The following is a 20,879-nucleotide window of genomic DNA, read 5'->3' on the forward strand; positions in this document are numbered from 1 at the left end:
GAGACTAAATTATCAGAGCGCAGCATTACCATGTTAAAAATAGCTCAATAGCTCTAGCCTCAATAGCTCAACGGTAAGAGCGGTCGTACTCATCACCGAGGGATGGTAGTTCGGTTCCCTCCCCGTGGGACTATTGTGCTAAAAATAAATAAATAAAAATATTCCAGGATCTTGATTTATGCAAAAGTTGTTCAATTTAGAAAGAAGAAGAAACAAAAACTATATTAAAATATTTAATGATACTTAAAACATTTATATTTGTTTGTACTTGATAATTGGTATATGTATTTAAAATGCTTATTTATTTAAAAAAAAGTTAAAAATGGTAGTGGTACAACAACGTATCACAGCTCGTATACAAATTAGTTAACTATAGTCGCTTAATTAAACTATCAAGCTATTATGTTACGTGTAAACACTGAAGGATGGTCAAAGTCAATATTGATCATAGTACTCGGGTAGTAGATGTCAGTAAAATTGTCAATGATTGGCATTTTTTTTCACCAGTTTTGTTGTCAGTAACAAATAATGTTGTAGTAATGTACAAAAGTTGTTGTTGTAAATTAAAAATCCAATAAACCTGTTATATTCAATGTTAATTTGAACCCAATGATCAATGTAAATTTTTGCCTGTTTTTGTTGCATCAGACAAAAACCCTTGAAAAAATTGGAAGGCTTTTCATTACTACTACGTGTGGGAACACGTGATATATTTTTTTTAATTCTTTACAAGTTAGCCCTTGACTACAATCTCACCTGATGGTAAGTGATGATGCAGTCTAAGATGGAAGCGGGCTAACTTGTTATTAGGAGGATGAAAATCCACACCCCTTTCGGTTTCTACACGACATCGTACCGGAACGCTAAATCGCTTGGCGGTACGTCTTTGTCGGTAGGGTGGTAACTAGCCACGGCCGAATCCTCCCACCAGCCAAATGATATGTGATTGATAGCCGTGATAGCCCAGTGGATATGGTCTCTGCCTCCGAGTCTGCCATAGGGCCAGTGGTGGACTATTGGCCTAACCCCTCTCATTCTGAGAGGAGACTCGAGTTCAGCAGCGAGTCGATTATGGGTTGATAACGTGGGAACACGTAGTAGTAATTAAAAGCCATAAGTTCAGCACAGCTGACTCAGCTTAGGTTTTTCAGCTGACACAGAAATTAGGTAAAATTAATTATATTTAGGCATTGTTGACTTTGCACATCCTGGGATTATTGTCCGTAACAGATTTTTTTTCTTATACTACACTGGTATTTGAATAAGACACTGCGACAGCAAGACATTGTGAAAAATTAAATTTAAGAAGGCAATAACATTCATCAAAATAACTAGTCCGCCATCTTAAACATGTCGCCATGTTGGATTTAGAGTGACGTCACAAAGTTAACCATTCGTCTATCGTCCAAATTGAACTTTAATTAAATTAATTGTAAATACAAAGTCTCAGCACAATTGTCTGTAGATATCTGCTACCAAACTGAGTTGCAGGATTCCCCTCGGACAAACAAAATCAAAAGCTTGTAATGAGGTATGTCTGGTTCTCGCAGAGTCTCACTCTAAATATATTACAATTAATTGTTTCTTACTTACTAACAAGATTACTTTTATCTTCCATTAAACTTAGTTGTACTTCAACATCATATTTTTTCCTCCCTTTGAAACTGTCCTCTATATCTTGGAGAGTGCGGTCTTTAGTCTCTGGCAGCATAACATACATCACCAACAGACATACAGTCAACGTAGCGGAATAGACTAGGAAAGCACCTTCCACACCGATCGATGAATAGAAATGCGGCGCTGTTTTCATAGACACGACAAACGCTGGCGTTAAAAATGAAGTAGATAACGTTGAGCCTAAACTTCTATAAGTCAATGGGAATACTTCACCACAAATTACCCAATTCAAAGGAACTAAACCTAAACAGAAAGATAAAGTGTATAAAATCATAAATGTCATCGGTACAGTATCTAATAACCAAGATTGTGTTATAATTTCAGCTTTCCTCAAATATATGAAAACAGATATCAAAGCTAAAGACAACACAGTCATAACTCCACTGCTAAATAATATAGTTCTCCGTTTAACATTTTTGAGTAAAAATATAGCAAATAACGCGCAAAGTGTTCTCAATAAGTCTATAACTGTAAACTGCCAAGCTACATCTTTAGCCTCGCTTTTATCCAATACTGCCTGCAAAATTAGGTTACCATACGCTGGTACCATATGCGCACCACCGAATTCAAAAACTATTAACATGCAAATAGCTATTATTAAAGGCTTATAGAACTCTTTCTTTTTAAATATCCTCATTATAGTTTTAACTGCATCCGTTATTGATTTGAATAGTCTGTTAATCTTAAATCCCCTGTTCACTTGTCTGTTCTTTCTCAATTCTTCTATCTGAATCTCTCTCTCCTGTGCCCTGATCATTGAATCCAATTCTTCTGACTGAGCAACTCCTTCACCGCGGACCCATCTAAAAGCCTTCTTGGCATCTTCGAATCTTCCTTTCGAAATTAACCAGCTAGCCGATTCAGGGGACAAACTTATTATTACCATCGATATTAATGGGAAAAAAGAACACACAACAGCTGTCATTTTCCACGACATATATGCTCCCCAGACATGAGACAGCATTATACCTAAGCCTAATGATATAGCGAATGTTCCTAAAAATGCTCCTCTGTATTTTGGTTCAGTATATTCTGCTACCAAGATGGCAGCTAAAGGAGTACGTAATCCCAATGCGAGGCCGTGTAAGAATCTGGCTAGTAGAAATAGAGGTACTGAGTTTCCGAGGACGAAGACAATCCAGCCGAGCAGGGCTGGAATGGTGCAGATGAGGTGGGACTTCTGTCTGCCGAAACGCGTCATGAGAACTGGTGATATGAAGTTGCCGACGATTCCCATCACACCTACCGCTGACGCTGGAAATGAGAAACACTTGTGTTATTTAAAAATAGACAGATCTAGATTTTTGTCTTTAGGAGCTAAATGGAAGCAGATGACAACAAAAGCTAATTTAGTTTTGTCAAATCATAAAACATATGTTTAAATGTTGTGGAATCCAAAATAGTATCAATCTAAAGGTTCCATTTTAGTAGGTATTTTGCATATATTTGATTGCTTTCTTCAATCAGACAAATTCTTCGAGCTTCCTACCTATCCAGGAGGTGTCGTGGTCGGTCAGGGTGACGGGTCCGCCGTCGCTGAGGATCTGCGCGAACAGCACCGCGGGGTAGCCGTGTGCGCAGCCGTGCCCCACGATGTTTAGCGCCGCGCCTGACACCACGAACGCCTGACAACAAAATATATCAATTAATACTGTCTTTTTATTGAGAAAGAATAGAATAAGGAGCTTAAGCTATCCTAATAACTAAACAAATCATGCTCAAGTAGAATGGTGGCATGGATACTGGCTGCATTTCCGAACTGGACAACCATTCTTCGCGCAAAACATCTTCTGTCACCAGTCGTGGCAACTAGTCGCGGTGAAATGATTCGAAGATTTTTTTTGGCACTGCGATTCCACGGCTAAAAGAACAAATAGTAACTCTTAGTCAGAGAGGCATACTTGTGCCAATTGCCGGTTTCAGCTTTTTCTGCTGCGGCTCCCGGTCTTGATTCTGTCATACTGTTTGCTCTGTAACGATTTTGCGTGAGCCAAGGCGTAGTCAAAATTGAAGAAATGGTGTCTCACCTTGTCAAATTTGGCGAAAGGGCTGTATTTAGGCGCCTATTTAATTTAACGCATTTCTCGAAATCCGAATCCGAATTTAGCCAAATAAACCTTATTTTACTTTAATTTCAGTATTTTTACACTTATATTCATCATATAAACTCACCTGTTTAATGAAAGGCTTCATCTTGCTACGGCCTCATGAAGAATCCGATCTAGAATAGAAAAAAAAACAAAATTCAAAACAACCTAATGACGCGGAAACATAGTTTACTTTATAATGACATAATTCAGGTATGTATTTTACTACGGTCTAGGACTCTTGACTCGGTAGATGCTAGAGTGTGTCACTAGAACGAAGGGCTGCATTAGCCACATATACCTCGTTTTATAAAGATCGAAAATTATTGTCGATCCGCGGCTGGGCCGATTGAGGTTTTCTTAATTGATACAGGTCTGGGTAGTGGGAGGTTTCGGTAGAGGCTAGTTATCACCCTACCTGCAAGGACATACCGCCAAGCGATTTAGCGTTCCGGTACGATGTCGTGTAGAAACCGAAAGGGGTATGGATTTTCATCCTATTCCTAACAAGTTAGCCCGCTTTCATCTTAGATTGTATCAGCACTTACCATCAGGCGAGCCTGTAGTCAAGGGCTAACTTATAAAGAATAAAAAAAAATAAGTAATGTTTAGTAGTAAGTAAGTAGCTAATTAGGGCGTTTGAACCGTTGTGGGTTTGGAAAGTAAGTACCTACGAGTACCTAACACATTTCAAATCCTTAATTAACTTTTTTTATTATATACTCTCGGTTTTACTAACGTAGATCGAGTTCCCATAAAAACACGGAGATGAAATATATATAGCCTATGACACACACCAATAACGTGGCTTTCTATTGGTACACGAAGTTTCAAAATCAGTTCAGTACATGCAGAGATTACCCCTACAACGCCGCAAACTTTACCTCTATAAAATATTCGTATATACATATGTATAAACTACCTTCTTAAATCAAGCTATGTATTGATATCTGTTTTTCTTAAGTAGCTGAGCCCATTTTCGACTAATATTATAATTAAATTGATTTTCTTAAAACCTTTTCTATTTTTTAAAAAAGCTGTACCAGCGCCGTGGCCTCCTCTGATCGAGGATGGGCCAGGGCACCCACCTCTATTAGTACTGGTACTGCCCCTCACACTGCCTCGTTTCTGACACACTACAACAACGCGTGCTGAATGGCCTATCACAATCTGGACAATTTGGTGACGGAACTTTTCATATTAGAAAACTAAACTTGTTAGTTAGAAGGGTCGTAGGGTATTAAGAAGGTCCTAGTTTAGAAGATCTAAGGGTGCAAACGCGGGAATCGACTTTGTATACTATGTAAAGATTTAAACTTTATCGCTACTCTGTACTGAATTTTTCTCAACTTTTTTTTTTCATTTAACGCAAGTCTTTTGTTTGAAGCCTCCCTCAATGCCTCCATTACGTGGAGAGCGATTACATGCTCTTAAGCCTTAACTCACAGCGTGTGTACTTGGAAGCTTAAGCTTTTGTGACGGAGCTTAATGTTACTTTGTACTGTGTCTTGTTGGTGGAGTAGATTTATTCGGGCGTGGGTCGTGGGTTCAGAGGCGTGCACAAGTATTTAAAGTAGAGTAGGCGATGTAAATCATTATGCTCATCTATTTTAATGGCCCACCTGGATCCATTCCAGGCCAGGTCTCCCTCCGTTTATGAGACGGGGTTATGGAGTTTGTCTACCACTCTGCTCCAATGGGTGATAATGTTATGACTACTAAAATCCGGCCGCTCAGAGATTGCATTTCTGACGCTCAGAGCTGCGATGTTTCAAGGTTATGCCAACCTTTTGTCTTTGTAGTGATGAGACAAAATAAGGAAGCAATTGTAATTGAATATGTTTATCCCATTCGATCACACCTGTCAGAAACGCAATATCTGAGCGGCCGGACTTTATCAAGGCTTAGGCCTACTTCGGACTACTTTAGTATTTTAGTTGAGTACGAACGGTTTTTGGGTGAAAAAATTATTCGTACTCGACTACTAAATAGTCTAAAATAGGCCTTAACGTGGTGTAAAAAGGTATTAGTCAGGGATCTGTAGAACATTTTTTACAATTGATTACTATCAAGTAAATTTTTTGTGAGTAGCTTCAACTCGATGAGACGATCAACTTTTTTATTTCCAAGAACTCTTGATTCTGGTAGCTACCAGGAAATAAACATTTCTGAGCGTCGGAACGAGATAATGTACCACGGAATTTATAGGACACTAGCGGACGCCCGCGACTTCGTCCGCGTAAATTTCGATGTCAACTTTACTACTACCCCTGCCCTACCCTACCCCTACCCTACCCTACCCTACCCTACCCCTACCCCTACCCCTACCCTACCCTACCATTACTCCAACTCTACCCTACTCTACCCCTACCCTACCCCAAAACCTACCCCTACCTTACCTACACCCTACCCCCATCCTACCCCTACCCCCATCCTACCCCTACACTCCCCGTACCCTATCCCCTCCTACCCCTATCCCACCCGTACCCCTATCTCACGCCTATCCTACCCCTACCCTACCATTTCCCTATCCTACCCGTACCTCTACTCTACCACTACCCTACCTCTACCCCTACCCTACCACTACCCTAAACCCGGCCCTAAACCTACCCTTCCCCTACACTACCCCTACGCTTCCCTACCCGTACCCTACCCTGTAATTTCTCTATCTTACTCCTACCCTTAGCAAAATCGGTCCAGTCCTTCGAGAGTGGTGGTATGACCAAGAGAAATAGAGACTTCTATGCTAATAATATAAAGAGGTAAAGTTCGTGTGGTTGTAGGAGTTAATCTCTGGATCTACTGGACCGATTTGGAAAATTGTTTTACCAATAGAAAGCTACGTTATTTTCGAGTGTCATAGGCTATGTTGGATCCGCATATTCACACGGGAACGGGAACTACATAAATGAAAGCGCCGGGCGTCATATAGCGAAATAACTGCGTCTTTTAGAAATTTTGTATTATCTCCGAAACTATTTAAGTAATTAACATACTGTAAAGGGCAAATCTTATCTCCATAATATCCTTGTGATTATTAAATAATTTATTTTAATAAGGATTAAAGTTTAGTTGTATAAATAATGACGTAAACCTACGTATATAAAATTAATAATTTTTAAAACACAAAAGGTACTATATCTGCTAATATATAGAAGATAGATATGTGGTGTCGCGGACTTTTTTGTAGAACTTTTAAAGATACATAAAGTCTCCATACATTAATTTCAATTTTACACAATAGTTAAGGCAGCGCATGCGAATAAGTCTGTTTAAGAGGATTTTCAGTCCGACCTGTATGACAAAAACTGTGATAACTCGGCTAATATATATGATACCAATATAAAATATAGCCTATAGCACTCCCCGATAATGTAGCATTCTACTGGTGAAAGAATTTTTAAAATCGGACCAGTAGTTCCGAAGATTACCCCATTTAAAAAATGTGACAAACTTACAAACTTACAAACTTTACCTCTTTATAATATTAGTATAGATTGTGGCTGTCAAGTTGTCTAACTATTAATTAAGCAACAGTAAAATATTATAACAGTTAAAAAAACTAAAAAAACACGCTTTTAGCATCCACTAAAAATTACAAATGGATATTTCCGTATTCATGCCAACAAATCCTTTCATTTGATACCCATATCATGAGGGTGAATTTCAAATAGCCTGTCCGCCACCATGGACGTCCGCCATATTGGATTTAAGTCACGTGATTATTTTTTCGTATTCCTGACAGCAAACCCTTTCATTTGATACCCATATCATGGGGGTGGATTTTAAACAGCCAGTCCGCCATCTTGGGGAGGCCGCCATATTGGATTTGTAATGATGTTAGCTAGTCATATACGTAGTATTGCCATCATAACTCAGAGCGTGTGCAAAATTTCATTGTAATCGAAGACCGGGAAGTGGGTCAAATTAAGATTCCAAGATTTTCTTACATAGATAGTTAGGTTACAAGACGTGAAGCTTATTTAAGCGTTATTAGGCTGGTGGGAGGCTTCGGCCGTGGCTAGTTGCCACCCTACCGGCAAAGACGTACCGCCAAGCGATTTAGCGTTCCGGTACGATGCCGTGTAGAAACCAAAAGGGGTGTGGATTTTCATCCTCCTCCTATCAAGTTAGCCCGCTTTCATCTTAGACTGCATCATCACTTACCATCAGGTGAGATTGTAGTCAAGGGCTAACTTGTAAAAAAAAAAATCGTAATCAGTTGTCTAGAAAAATATACGCAGTTACAGGCGTCCATTAGTATACCATAATATCTCAGTTACCTTCATATAATAAAATTACTATTAATAACCATTCCATGACCTTAGGTATACAGCAGTTCTAGAATGACATGATCGGGACCTAACAATAGAATAAACGTAACCTTGACCTCATTAGTGCAGTGAAATAGCTCAGAACTTAACACTAGGAGACGACCTTCATAGTGCATCTAGATATAAGTAAACAGTCATAATTGAACGTTATTTATGCAGCTATCTAGGTAAATTATAGTGACAGATTAAACTTTTATAAGAAGCACAGACTTGAAAATAGACGACAGCTGATGGCGATGACATTTTTGTATAATTTATTTAATAATAGAATTGATTGTCCGGAGCTGGTTCACAAGTTTGCGATTAGAGCACCAAGAACTAACGCACCTCGGTATCCTTGCAGTTTATTATTTCACAAGCCATGTAGGACAAAGTTGGGTAAACACTCTCCCATACCAAGAATGTCTGACATTTATAATAATTTCGTAAAAATTCAAAATGAAATTGACTTATTTTTCAATAGATATACTGACTTTAGACGTAAAATAATTGACACTTTTAATCTCTGACATTTTTACTCTTTACCTTTTTTTAATTGTAATAATCTCTTCCATTATATAATGTATAAATTGACATATTTTTAATTTTTAACTATTGATCGTACTTTTTTTTTAACATTTTTATTATTTAATTCTTAATTTCTTTCATTCGTGCCAATTGTATTTTTTTGTTTTATTTGCAACCTTAATTGTACCATTTGACATTTTTATCATTTTTATCTTTTAATCATATTATATAACAGACATTTTCAAATTTAATTATTCTTAATTTTAATTATAATTTTACTTAAAATAGTATTTGGACTTCTCGTGTCAAACTTGTAATATATTGGACCTATAAATTAAATTATTTACCTATTAATTAAATTACTTATTACTTAGATTATAATTGTTTTCTCTATGTATAGTATATACTTGATATCTTAGAGTTTGTTGTACCTATGAATTAATGGATGGAAGAAGTGTACATAATATCTAAAAATTGTGAAAGTTGTGAAAATCTTTTAATAGCTAAGCATTAACCTAATTTATCAATGTAATTAAATGTAAGCATGAATTTAATGTATTAGCGGTTGATTTTCCTTAATAAATAAATAAATAAAAATATTCCTAAATGGTAATATACCTAAAAGACGTGATAGCCTAGTGGAGTTTTTTATTCTTTACAAGTTAGCCCTTGACTGCAATCTCACCTGATGGTAAGTGATAATGCAATTTATGATGGAAGCGGGCTAACTTGTTAGGAGGAGGATGAAAATCCACACCCCTTTCGGTTTCTGCACGACATCGTACCGGAACGCTAAATCGCTTGGCGGTACGTCTTTGTCGGTAGAGTGGTAACCTGATAATTATTACCAGCTCTGCCATCGATTCTGAGGGCGCAGGTTCGAATCTGGTCGAAGTCAGTGAACCCCATAAAATAAACAAACGTCACGCGTCTCCTTAACATCTGCATATACAAACTTTTTTATAATTTGTATTCCAAAATTTAACACTAACAACAATTACGTAAATTAATTTATTAATCAATAATTACCAATTAAAAATACTCCTTTTTTATTGTTTACAAGTTAGCCCTTGACTACAATATCACCTGATGGTAAGTGTTTATGTAGTCTTAGATGGAAGCGGGCTAACTTGTAAGGAGGAAGAAAATCCACACCCCTTTTTGTTTCTACACGGCATCGTACCGAAACGCTAGCCACGGCTGAAGTCTCCCACCAGCCAGACCTGGATCAATTAAGAAAATCTCAATCTGTCCAGCCGGGGATCGAACTCAGGACCTCCGTTTTGTAAATCCACCGTGCATGCCACTGCGACACGGAGGTCGTCCTTATTTCTTTAGTTTCGTGAACAGTTTTTAAAATATTTAAAAACATCATTGATCAATCAATCATCAATCATTGATATACTTTGACAATAAGTAACGTCTAGCGAGGCAGGTTATATACAAGTCTTGATGATAACGATATAAATTATGTTCTGGTACGTAAGGCTGAAGGCGATTGTCAGGCGATGCTCGTACCACAGAATATATACAAGCTCGTACCGTAGTAAGTACGGTATCCAATTATAAAGTTGATGCTCTAATAAGTTATCTGCTTGTTTCATCAACTAGTTATTATAAAAAATAATCTGCCTTACTTTACGCACAATTTCCAAACAGCAAGAACGATTTTGCGTCACTAAGATTGTGTCACCGTATGGTATTACCCCGGCGTTTCTCGCTTGTGTAACATGTGATGTTTCACTGAGATGATAATTGCAATGAGTATAATTTGGTGGTGATTGTAAAATATTTTTCTCGCGGATTCTGAATGAGATCTTAATGAATTTAATTATTTTCTAGTCAGCCCTTGACTACAATCTCACCTGGTGGTACGTGATGATGCAATCTAAGATAGAAGCGGGCTAACTTGTTAGAAGGATGAAAATCCACACCCTTTTCGGTTTCTACTTGACACTGGAACGCTAAATTGCTTAGTGGTACGTCTTTGTCGGTAGGGTGGTAATTGGCCACGGCCGAAGCCTTCCACCAGCCAAAATATATGTGATATTTCACTGAGATGATAACTGCAATGAGTATTATTTGTTGATGATTGTTTTTCTCGCGGATTCTGAATGAGATCTTAATTAATTCTTTTGCAATGTCTTAGCGAGAGCTACTCAACTTTGATCAGGGCTCCAGACTGGAAGCTCTTTACAATACGCGGATACCTTTCATGGATTACTGCCTTCTGTATCCGGCCCTTCATCCTACAGCCAAACGAAAGCTTCTTGGTGTTGGTTGAAACGTAATAAACGCCGTCATACCAGTTTATGCTCCAAAATTTGAGAGCAGGAGAAGAGTCATCCTTTTGTAGAGCCGCTTAAAAGTATAGAGGTTTTATAAATATTGGTTTTATTTATGTAGGTAGGCACTCGTAATAAAAGTAGGTAAGAACATAACAATTTTTTTTTACATTCAATCTCCAAACGGATTTAACAAAAGATTTTTTAAATTTAGCGTTGTTTTTGTCATTTCTGTATATATTTTTGCCTTATCACCTCACGTACTGTATTGTAGTAAAACGGTCAAAGATAGATAATATCTTTTTTATGCAAATAAAGCTCACGAAATTATTATTCGAGATTACAAAAAATATTTGTAATAGCTAAAGTGAAAAATATGTGTCATTGCCTATTGATAATATTTTTTTTTTCAAAAAATACACACACTTCAACACTCTGTTTTCTCAACTTAGTTACATGATAGCTTTAATACCATCGATCTCCTATTAAAAAGTGGATGCACAATCAGCGATCAAAAAACGTCCCCACTCAATTAAAGTTGAGTGCCAAACACAACTTCATGGCACTCAATTCAAGTAGTAGTATTTGCAAATTCCACCTTAAACTAAATCCTTAAGGTTGAATTTGCTCTGAATTTGGGATTTTATTGAATATTTAAAGGCCTTTAGGTATAATTTTCTTTACCAATAATTCAAAGCAAAATTATCCACTTTTAAGTGAAATTTTCTACATGATTGTGCGTTCTTTTATTATAAGAGGTCAATGTTTAATAGCAATCGAACTTTTTTAAGATTTTAATGGGACATTCACTGGAAAATAGAGGAGGTTATTGAGCAACATATATTATGTGTTATTGGGCACAGCCGTGGGTTCGATTCCCTAAACTGGAAAATATTTTGATGAACATGGGTATTTTCCAGTGTCTGTATGTATTTGATGTGCCATCATGTGTTAATATGCCATCATCAGTTAAATTATTTGACGGCCTCCGTGGCACAGTATGCGCGGTGGATTTACAAAACGGAGGTCCTGGGTTCGATCCTCGGCTGGGCAGATTGAGATTTTCTTAATTGGTCCAGGTCTGTCTGGTGGGAGGCTTCGGCCGTGGCTAGTTATCACCCTACCGGCAAAGACGTACCGCCAAGCGATTTAGCGTTCCGGTACGATGCCGTGTAGAAACCGAAAGGGGTGTGGATTTTCATCCCCCTCCTAACAAGTTAGCCCGCTTCCATCTTAGACTGCATCATCACTTACCATCAGGTGAGATTGTAGTCAAGGGCTAACTTGTAAAGAATAAAAAAAAATTTTTTAAAACGACGCGGAAATTTAAATAATTGTTTTTCTGCTAAAAGACTTATTCTACCAAAAGAGATTGTAGGTCATCGGGAAGTAATCTAGGTAGGTTACTGTTTACTGGGATGTAGAATGAAAATACAAAAGTACACGCTTCGAAAGGCGAAGGAACTATTTTTTTTCCATTTTAACTGAAACGTGTCGGTCTAGCGTAAAAGGAATAACGAATAAGGAAGTGTCAAGTATGGTGCAGACGCATATTGATCAATAATATCGAATTAAGAATTTTTCCGTTCAATTAAACATAAAACGATTTCGTAGATTGATGTAATTTTTGCATTCTTTTTAACAAAACCGTTCTGTTGATGCCTACATGTATCATGATGCTGCAAGAGGGATAATGACAATTTAATAAAATAGGTATGCTAATAGTAAAGCAATTTTGTAAAAGTAACTGGATATATGCGATCATTACTTTCGGAGCTACAGGGACTTAAAGGATCATATTTGCGGCATTGCCACGGATTCCTGAAAAACGCTCCATACAAAATGGCACGAATTAATGACGTCGTAGATCATAATGATCGTTAGATTTGTATGAGCGTTCAAACGAAATTACTAATATAATATCTTTGTTATTTATGCGTTTATATTTAAAGTTTAAATATTGAAAAATGTCACGTTTAGACTATCAATTAATCATTTAGTATCAGCCATATTTATGTTATTTTATATTATTGACTTCTTTTGATTTCGATTAATGATGATTCGGAACTTAATCGAGGACCTTCATCTGCTTCGCTGACAAAGTCTTTATTATTATGGTCAGACAGTCACTCAGAACAATGCCTTTTATATGTATATAGTTGTTACTTGTTTCTATTATTATTTATGGTATAATGTCACGCAGTGTTACGAAATGCTATAAATAAATAATGCCGCGTAATGTATTGTATGTATTTGTGTTACAATCATAATTCTACACGTAACTGTAATATTCCATATATTTGTAGGACAATAGAGAACATGGCGGACTGTATTTTTTAATAGACTTCAAAAAGGACGAGATTCTAGTCTATGTTTTTTTTTGTATGTAAGTACTAACGCGATTACTCGAAGGCTACTGGACCGATTTTAATACATAATTCTTTTTTTTAAACGGCAAGTTCACCCTTAATATCCTCTGGCTAAATATTGCTCAGTTGACATTGTGATCTACGTCAATATTGGGCTTTACGACACGAATAATACCGTTGTTATTGATTTGAAGTTAATTAAGAAAAAAAAAAACTGTTGAGTTTCTTGCCGGTATCTTCTCAGCAGAACCTGCCTTCCGAACCGGTGGTAGAATCTTTACAAATAGTCAACTGACGTGTCAAAAGTGCTTGTAAACTGAGCCTACTTGAAATAAATGAATTTTGAATTTGAATTTGAATTATATTAGTTGGGTTAGGTACATCAAAGTTAGTGAGTAGGCTGGCAGGTCACAAAGGTCTAGATTCCTAGTCGCTTAAGTAGTAAATAAAGAATAAAAGCCTTTATGTTAATTCCGTGAATCTCCATTCCAAATCTATACTAATATTATAAAGAGATAAAGTTTGTAGTATTAATTTGGTTTGTGGTATGTGGTAATCTCTGATTAAAAGAAAGATCTTCTGAACCGACTTTACTTTATAATACATTTGCTATGTATTATAAAGTAAAGTAACAAACTGTTAGCACAATAGTGAGATTATTATTTACTGTATAACATAATTCAATTTGATCTACCTTCGTCCGTCCAATCAATAATAAATAACATTTAATTGGTGAACGTGTTAAAGACCGTGACTTCATCACTGAATTAGTGAAAAAATATAACAGTAACAATCCTGTGCATTTATTTGTGTTTCCGTATTCGATTTTACGCATCGGTAGCTTTACAATCGAGTAAACAATGGATAAGTAAACGATTTTGTAATTATTCCGAGTATAGTTATCGATTAAAAGACAGACAGACTTCAGCGTGAAGACAGTCAGACAAAAAATAAAAAAAATATATTTTTGGCTTCAATATCGATTATATACCTAATGCCCTCCAACAAAAATTTTCAAATTATGTTCAATGTACATAATTAGATCTGTTACAGTTTTAGTATAAGTCTAAATTACAGTATACAGGATGACCTGAAAACGCACGCACAACATACAGAGTAATAGCTGACATCTACTTTATTACGCAATATTTACGGTTTTTAAGTTAGATATATTGATTTTTACACGAGTGAAACCGCGATGCGTTTTCTAGTATACAATACCTTAAGAAATACACCAATAATTTTGTTTCCTTATTAGAAGTCAACGTTTTAACGCATCGGTAACTCTTCAAATCGATTCTAATTAAACAAAATCGATTTTTAAGCACTTCAGTGACTTATTTTTTTAGGTCGATGACTTAACAAAGACTTTTTTTACTCTTCACAAGTTAGCTCTTGGCTACAATAACACCTGATGGTAAGTGATGATGCAATCTAAGATGGAAGCGGGCTAACTTGTTAGGAGTAGGATGAAATCCACACCCCTTTCAGTTTCTAAGCGACATCGAATCGGAATGCTAAATTGCTTGGCGGTACGTCGTTGTCGGTAGGGTGGTAACTAGCCACGGCCAAAGCCACCAAACCAAACCATCTACCAGCCAAAATTTTATCTCAACGATATTTTATACTAGCGCATTAAATCTGAGGCGGACAAAATGTGCATAAATAGGGATGAATACAGTTTTTTAAATTGTATATAAATTAAGATTATGCTAATAGACAATCAATTTTGTAAAAGTAACAGGGTATCTGCGATCATTACTTTCGGAGCTACAGGGATTTAAAGGGTCAGATTTGCGGCGCTGCCGCGGATCCCTGAAAAACGCCCCATACAAAATGGTAAGAACTAATGACGTCGTAGGCACTTAATGATCGTTAGATTTGTATGTTTAAACAAAATTACTAATATCTTTGTTATTTCTGCGTTCATGTTTATAGTTCAATTATTTAAAAATGTCACATTTAATGTAAGGAAGCTAAAACTTATTTCTTTTCTTTCTTTCTTTCAAAACTGTATGAATTTTCATCTAATTACGATAAAAGATTTTTAATAGATTTTGAAATTTTATAATCTTATTTATTTTGCAAATATCCAGTCAATCTTTGCTTTCTATGTATAAATTGGTTAACATTGACCTTATTTACCCGAATTTATTATTAAAATCAATATATTCAAACCTAGTCATCATCCCCATTGTCTTAATTTAATTTAGTCGCTTAATAAACAACGAAACACATAATACAACAATGTCGAGTTCTGTGTTTAGCAAGTGTAAAAACTGTATACCTAACCTATACATAAACATATAATGTAAGTAAACAACAAAATTGTACGCTCAGTGGATTTGCTAAATTCGAATCATTTTTGGTAAGTAACATATCTATAGTATAAACTAATCATTGTTTTATCCCGTATTACTACGGTTGTGAAATCGCGTGGCGTCTGCTATATAAATACAAACGAAAATCCGTTTAGCAAAAATGCAAGATAAACTAACACGAAACAAGTATCGGCAAACTTTTAAACATGTACAAATGTTAACTTTATTGTTTTACCAGTGATGTTATCGACCTAATGTCATACAAACATATGTACACTAATGTATAGAATAAATATTAATTATACACACAGTGTTTTATGCTTAAAAATATTTTTAAGTTAACGTTAGAGAGAGCCTGTGATCACTAGAACTTCGTAATATTATAAATGTAATTTGTATGATATGTGTAATAAAATAATAACCAGTGCACAGTATAACCAACTGTGGTTTGTGTTGCACTATGGTTAGGCTTAATTTCAAGGTGTTGTTTGTTGAATAATAAATAAATAAAATAAATAAATAAATAAAATAAATATGTAATGTGTTTGTAATGCCTTAGGTTCGTATCAGAATTGAGGAATGAGAAGAACTAGTCACCGATATAGCTCAACGAGTCGCGAAGCTGAACTAGCAATGGGCGGGACACATAGTTCGAAGAGCCGATGGACTTTGTCCCAAGATGCTGGAATGGCGAACCCGACATTAGAAAAAATTAACTTGGACAATGGGGATGATGACTAGGTTTGAATGTATTGATTTTTATGATACATTCGGATAAATAAGGTCAATGTTAACTAATTTATACATAAAAAGCAAAGATTATTTGGATATTTGCAAAATAAATGTGATTTTTAAATTTCAAAATATATTAAATTTTTTTATCGTAATTAGATGAAAATTCTTACAGTTTTAGTTTCCTTACATTAAATGTGACATTTTTTAATAAATAAACTATAAACATAAACGCATAAATAACAAAGATATTAGTGATTTTGTTTGAACGCACATACAAATCTAACGATCATTACATTGCCTACGACGTCATTAGTTCGTGCCATTTTGTATGGGGCGTTTTACAGGGAACCGCGGCAGCGCCGCAAATCTGACTCTTTAAATCCCTGTAGCTCCGAAAGTGATGATCGCAGATACCCTGTTCCTTTTACAAAATTGCTTTACTATTAGCAATCTCTTAATTTATATACAATTTAAAAAACTGTCATCATCCCTATTGAGGGTCTATACTTGAAACTAGCTATTTCCTAAAGCCAACTTGGATCGAATTCCCTTAATTGATTATATTTCGGCAATTAAATTGAGCGTCTAGGTTATTGATGCTACCTCCAAAACCCAATCAAACTCCACAGTTATTTTTCAAGGGGCGTGCAAACATAAGTTTATAAGTATAACACTAATTTGTATCTTTTAAAAGCTGTTGATGTATTTCTAAAATCGATTTTGTATTATAGTTTTTGTTACTTCACATTTTTTCAACTTACCGTAAATATGACCGCTATTCACTTAAAAAACCAAACACTGATTTAAAAAAAACTACAGCACCATTTCCACTCCAGCATTCCTTGGACTGACGATGATAACTAAATGGTTAACGTTTGGCGAACAAATTATAAACTTATTCACACGATAACCTTGACTTTGAAGAAAGCTGAGTTAGAGGAATTGTTAACTTTATTACTAGGAAATACTAGTATTGATTGAAATTCTTTACAAGAGCGTAATAGCCCAGTGGCGGGGCGTGCCTTTAAGGGGCCCTGTATGAAAATTTAAAAGGGGAGCAAATAAAGGGTAAAAATTTCTTATCATCAGGATATCAGGAAATACTAATTGTATTTCCTGAGCCGAAGTATTGATTGAAAATCTTTACAAGAACGTAATAGCCCAGTGGCGTGGCGTGGCTTTGAGGGGCCCTGTATCAATATTTTGACGTGATAGACCAGTGGATATGACCTCTACCTTCGATTCAGAGGGTGTTGGTTCGAATCAGGTCCGTGGCATGCACCTCTAACTTTTCAGTTATGTGCATTTTAAGAAATTAAACATCACGTGTCTCAAACGGTAAAGGAAAGACATCGTGAGGAAACCTGTATACCAAAGAATTTTCTTAATTCTCTTCGTATGTGATTTCTGCCAATCCGCATTGGGCCAGCGTTGTAGACTATTGGCCTAACCCCTCTCATTCTGAGAGGAGACTCGAGCTCAAAAGTGAGCCGAATATGGGTTGATAAAGACAGTGGTAGTTTGAAGCCTATTTAATGCAAACAAAGAAATCTTTCTTTACAATATTAGTACAGATATGATAAAATCCGCTATCTTAGAACCCATAACACAGACTACACGCTTATTTTGGGGCTCACTAGTGATGTACCTATGTATTGTGTAAATATATTTATTTATTTATTTCATATTAAGATCTCTCTCCAATCGGTCCCTAGTGACTATTTAATTCTTTACAAGTTAGCCCTTGACTACAATCTCACCTGATGGTAAGTGACGATGCAATCTAAGATGCAAGCGGGCTAACTTGTGTAGGATGAAATCTACACCCCTTAAGGTTTCTACTATATCGTACCGGAACGCTAAATCGCTTGGCTTTGCTGGTAGCCACGGCCGAAGCCTCCCACCAGCCAAACCAGACGTAGGATCGTGACCACCCCTTGGCAAGTAATCTTTAAGATACAAATCTGATTAAGATGCAAATTAGTAGTTCTAATTAATCTGCCATTTAACAATGAAAACGTCGTGCTCGCGTGTTAGCTAAGAGCTACATAATTATAATAAACTGAATCAACAAGTAATTATTGCAAAATAATTGTTTATTTAGCATAAATTCTGCAACGGTCTACTAATGCTGATCCCACAAAACCTTTTGCTTTGTAAAAAAAACTAGTACAAAGTTAATCAATGGTCAAAATGCAATTTTTTATATTGCATTTATATCTGTTGTACATGAAAAATACCAAGCCCAGTGGATATGACCTCTGCCTCCGATTCTGGAGGATGAGGGTTCAATCCGGCGCATGCACCTCCAACTTTTCAGTTGTGTGCATTTTAAGAAATGAAATATCACGTGTCTCAAACGGTGAAGGAAAAACATCGTGAGGAAACCTGCATACCAGAAAATTTTCATAATTATCTGCGTGTGTGAAGTCTGCCGATCCGCATTGGGCCAGCGTGGTGGACTAGTGTCTAGTCTAGTCTAGTCTAGTAGTCTAGTGGATTCTGAGAGGAGACTTGAGCTCAGCAGCGAGTCGAATATGGGTTAATAATGATGACTACAAGTAATCAAGGGTAGTAACTGGGATAACTGTGGTAGGCATTAAACGTTGACTTGTTGAACTTACTGTCGGTTCTTCTTATCATAAATGTGATATAGTTTTTACAAATAGTTACTTGATGTTTCAAAAGTGCTAACTAAGCCTACATGAAATAAATTTAGATCTGTTTTCTTGTCGAATTTCATCCAAATCGGTACAGTACCTAAGCCGTAAAGAGGTTACCTAGACCACAGTTAATAAATATTTGCTGTGCCCATACCATAGACTTAAAATAGGCAGTCACTCACACAGATCACTGTCAAACAACTGAAGCACCATAATGGCGAAAAAGGCGCGCCCCTGCTTTACCGGGGATACCTAAAATATTGTATTACGCAGCTTAACGCACGGTGTGGGGGAACGTCATAAAGATTGCATCCGACTATACATACATGTGAGAACTGGTAAAATATGGGGTGCATCACTTTTAGTTCAGGAGACGGTGTCTGGACTTTTTATTACGTCTATGACTTAGACAGACAGACAGACTTACTTAAATTTCTAATATTAATATAGTTTAGATTACCATTGACTTCCATTTATTTAGATAGAATTCGAATGCCAATTCATCATAGCCCCAATAGCTCAACGGTAAAGGCCGGACTCATCACTGAGAGGCCATGGGTTCGATTCCCGCCCGCTATACTATTGTCGTACCCATTCAACAGTCTACGGCGCACAGTCTATCCGACTGACTAGAAAGTATCGTTAATATTGGTTATATTTAAAAGGTATGGCAAATATTCTTTTTTTAAAAATGCATATTTTAACAAGATCCTTACTGTACGGTCTTCTACTAAGTTATATACAAGTGCCTATGCCTATAAAAATATTTTACTTACCACAATTTTTTTCTTTTTATTTCACATCATGCACTTTTTACCACGATATCACAATTATTTAACTAAATACATTTTTATAATAATTACGATCATTTTTTTAACAATATAAAATTTTATTTACCACACTCAGAAGCATTTTATAGAAACACCATATATTTTTTTAAATAGACAACGGCGTGGACTCTAAATTCGAATTTTAAAATTTAAAAAGTTGAAGTTGCTCGTAGCACGCGTCGACTAGTGAGGGGAAAGTGTGTGCGGTCGATTTCTCCCTCACCGGCAAATCGACTGTCGTCAGTGCATCGCATGCGATTGCAACACTGCTTGGTTACGTATTATTAGAGATCCATGGTAAAATTACATCACTATTATTTGTTTTTTTATTTTATTATGGAAAAACTCCGATATATAGTTAAATGGGATGAAAATTTAAATTATATTTATCCCTCCTCACTAAACACATAAAAGTCTCAATTCTCAGCCATTAAGTAAACACATAACATCCAGTGTCTGTGGATTGATTAAGCCCAGTGGATATGACCTCTGCCTCCGATTCCGGAGAGTGTGGGTTCAAATCCGGTCCGGAGATGCACCTCCAATTTTCCAGTTGTGATATTTAATTTTAAAACGGTGAAAGAAAACATCGTCATGCAGGTCCGTGGCATGCACCTCTAACTTATCAGTTATGTGCATTTTAAAAAATTAAAAATCACGCGTCTCAAACGGTAAAGGAAAGACATCGTGAGGAAACCTGCATACCAGAGAATTTTCTTATTTCTCTGCGTGTGTGAAGTCTGCCAATCCGCATTGGGCCAGCGTGGTGGACTATTGGCCTAACCCCTCTTATTCTGAGAGGAGACTCGAGCTCAGCAGTGAGCCGAATATGGGTTGATAATGATTGATGGTCATTGATCAGCCTTGAGTATTAAGAAATCAATACATATGTACAAGTAGCCAGCTTCAAGTTTAGCTTAATAAAGCTCAAAATTCTATCAAAATATTTTTATTATGGTAAACAAATAATAACAAACCTGCAGTTAGGCCTACGATACGCGCCACATATCTCGTGAAGAGATATCCGGTTCCAGATTCCGGTTTGGCCGCTATTGGCCGTCAATTTGTCAT

The 20,879-nt window shown here is 36.3% G+C and overlaps 1 protein-coding gene across 2 annotated transcripts; it reads right to left on the reverse strand.

Annotated features, from left to right (window-relative positions):
- Window positions 1-219: 219 nt before the first annotated feature.
- On the reverse strand, window positions 220-20,042 carry LOC112051395 (facilitated trehalose transporter Tret1). Of its 2 annotated transcripts, none has more exons than XM_024090014.2 (4): window positions 19,755-20,042; window positions 3,850-3,898; window positions 3,167-3,302; window positions 220-2,931 (listed from the first exon to the last, which is right to left on the reverse strand). In XM_024090014.2, exons 2-4 carry the CDS (start codon window positions 3,868-3,870, stop codon window positions 1,586-1,588), a joined length of 1,503 nt encoding a protein of 500 aa, XP_023945782.1. In that variant the 5' UTR covers window positions 3,871-3,898; window positions 19,755-20,042; the 3' UTR covers window positions 220-1,585. The 2 variants fall into 2 exon arrangements, with proteins under 2 accessions (XP_023945782.1, XP_023945783.1); XM_024090015.2 differs by lacking the exon at window positions 19,755-20,042 and adding an exon at window positions 17,077-17,183.
- Between the last annotated feature and the right edge of the window lie 837 nt (window positions 20,043-20,879).

The sequence above is a fragment of the Bicyclus anynana genome, chromosome 25 (genome assembly GCF_947172395.1).
Source record: "Bicyclus anynana chromosome 25, ilBicAnyn1.1, whole genome shotgun sequence".
Lineage (NCBI taxonomy): Eukaryota > Metazoa > Arthropoda > Insecta > Lepidoptera > Nymphalidae > Bicyclus > Bicyclus anynana.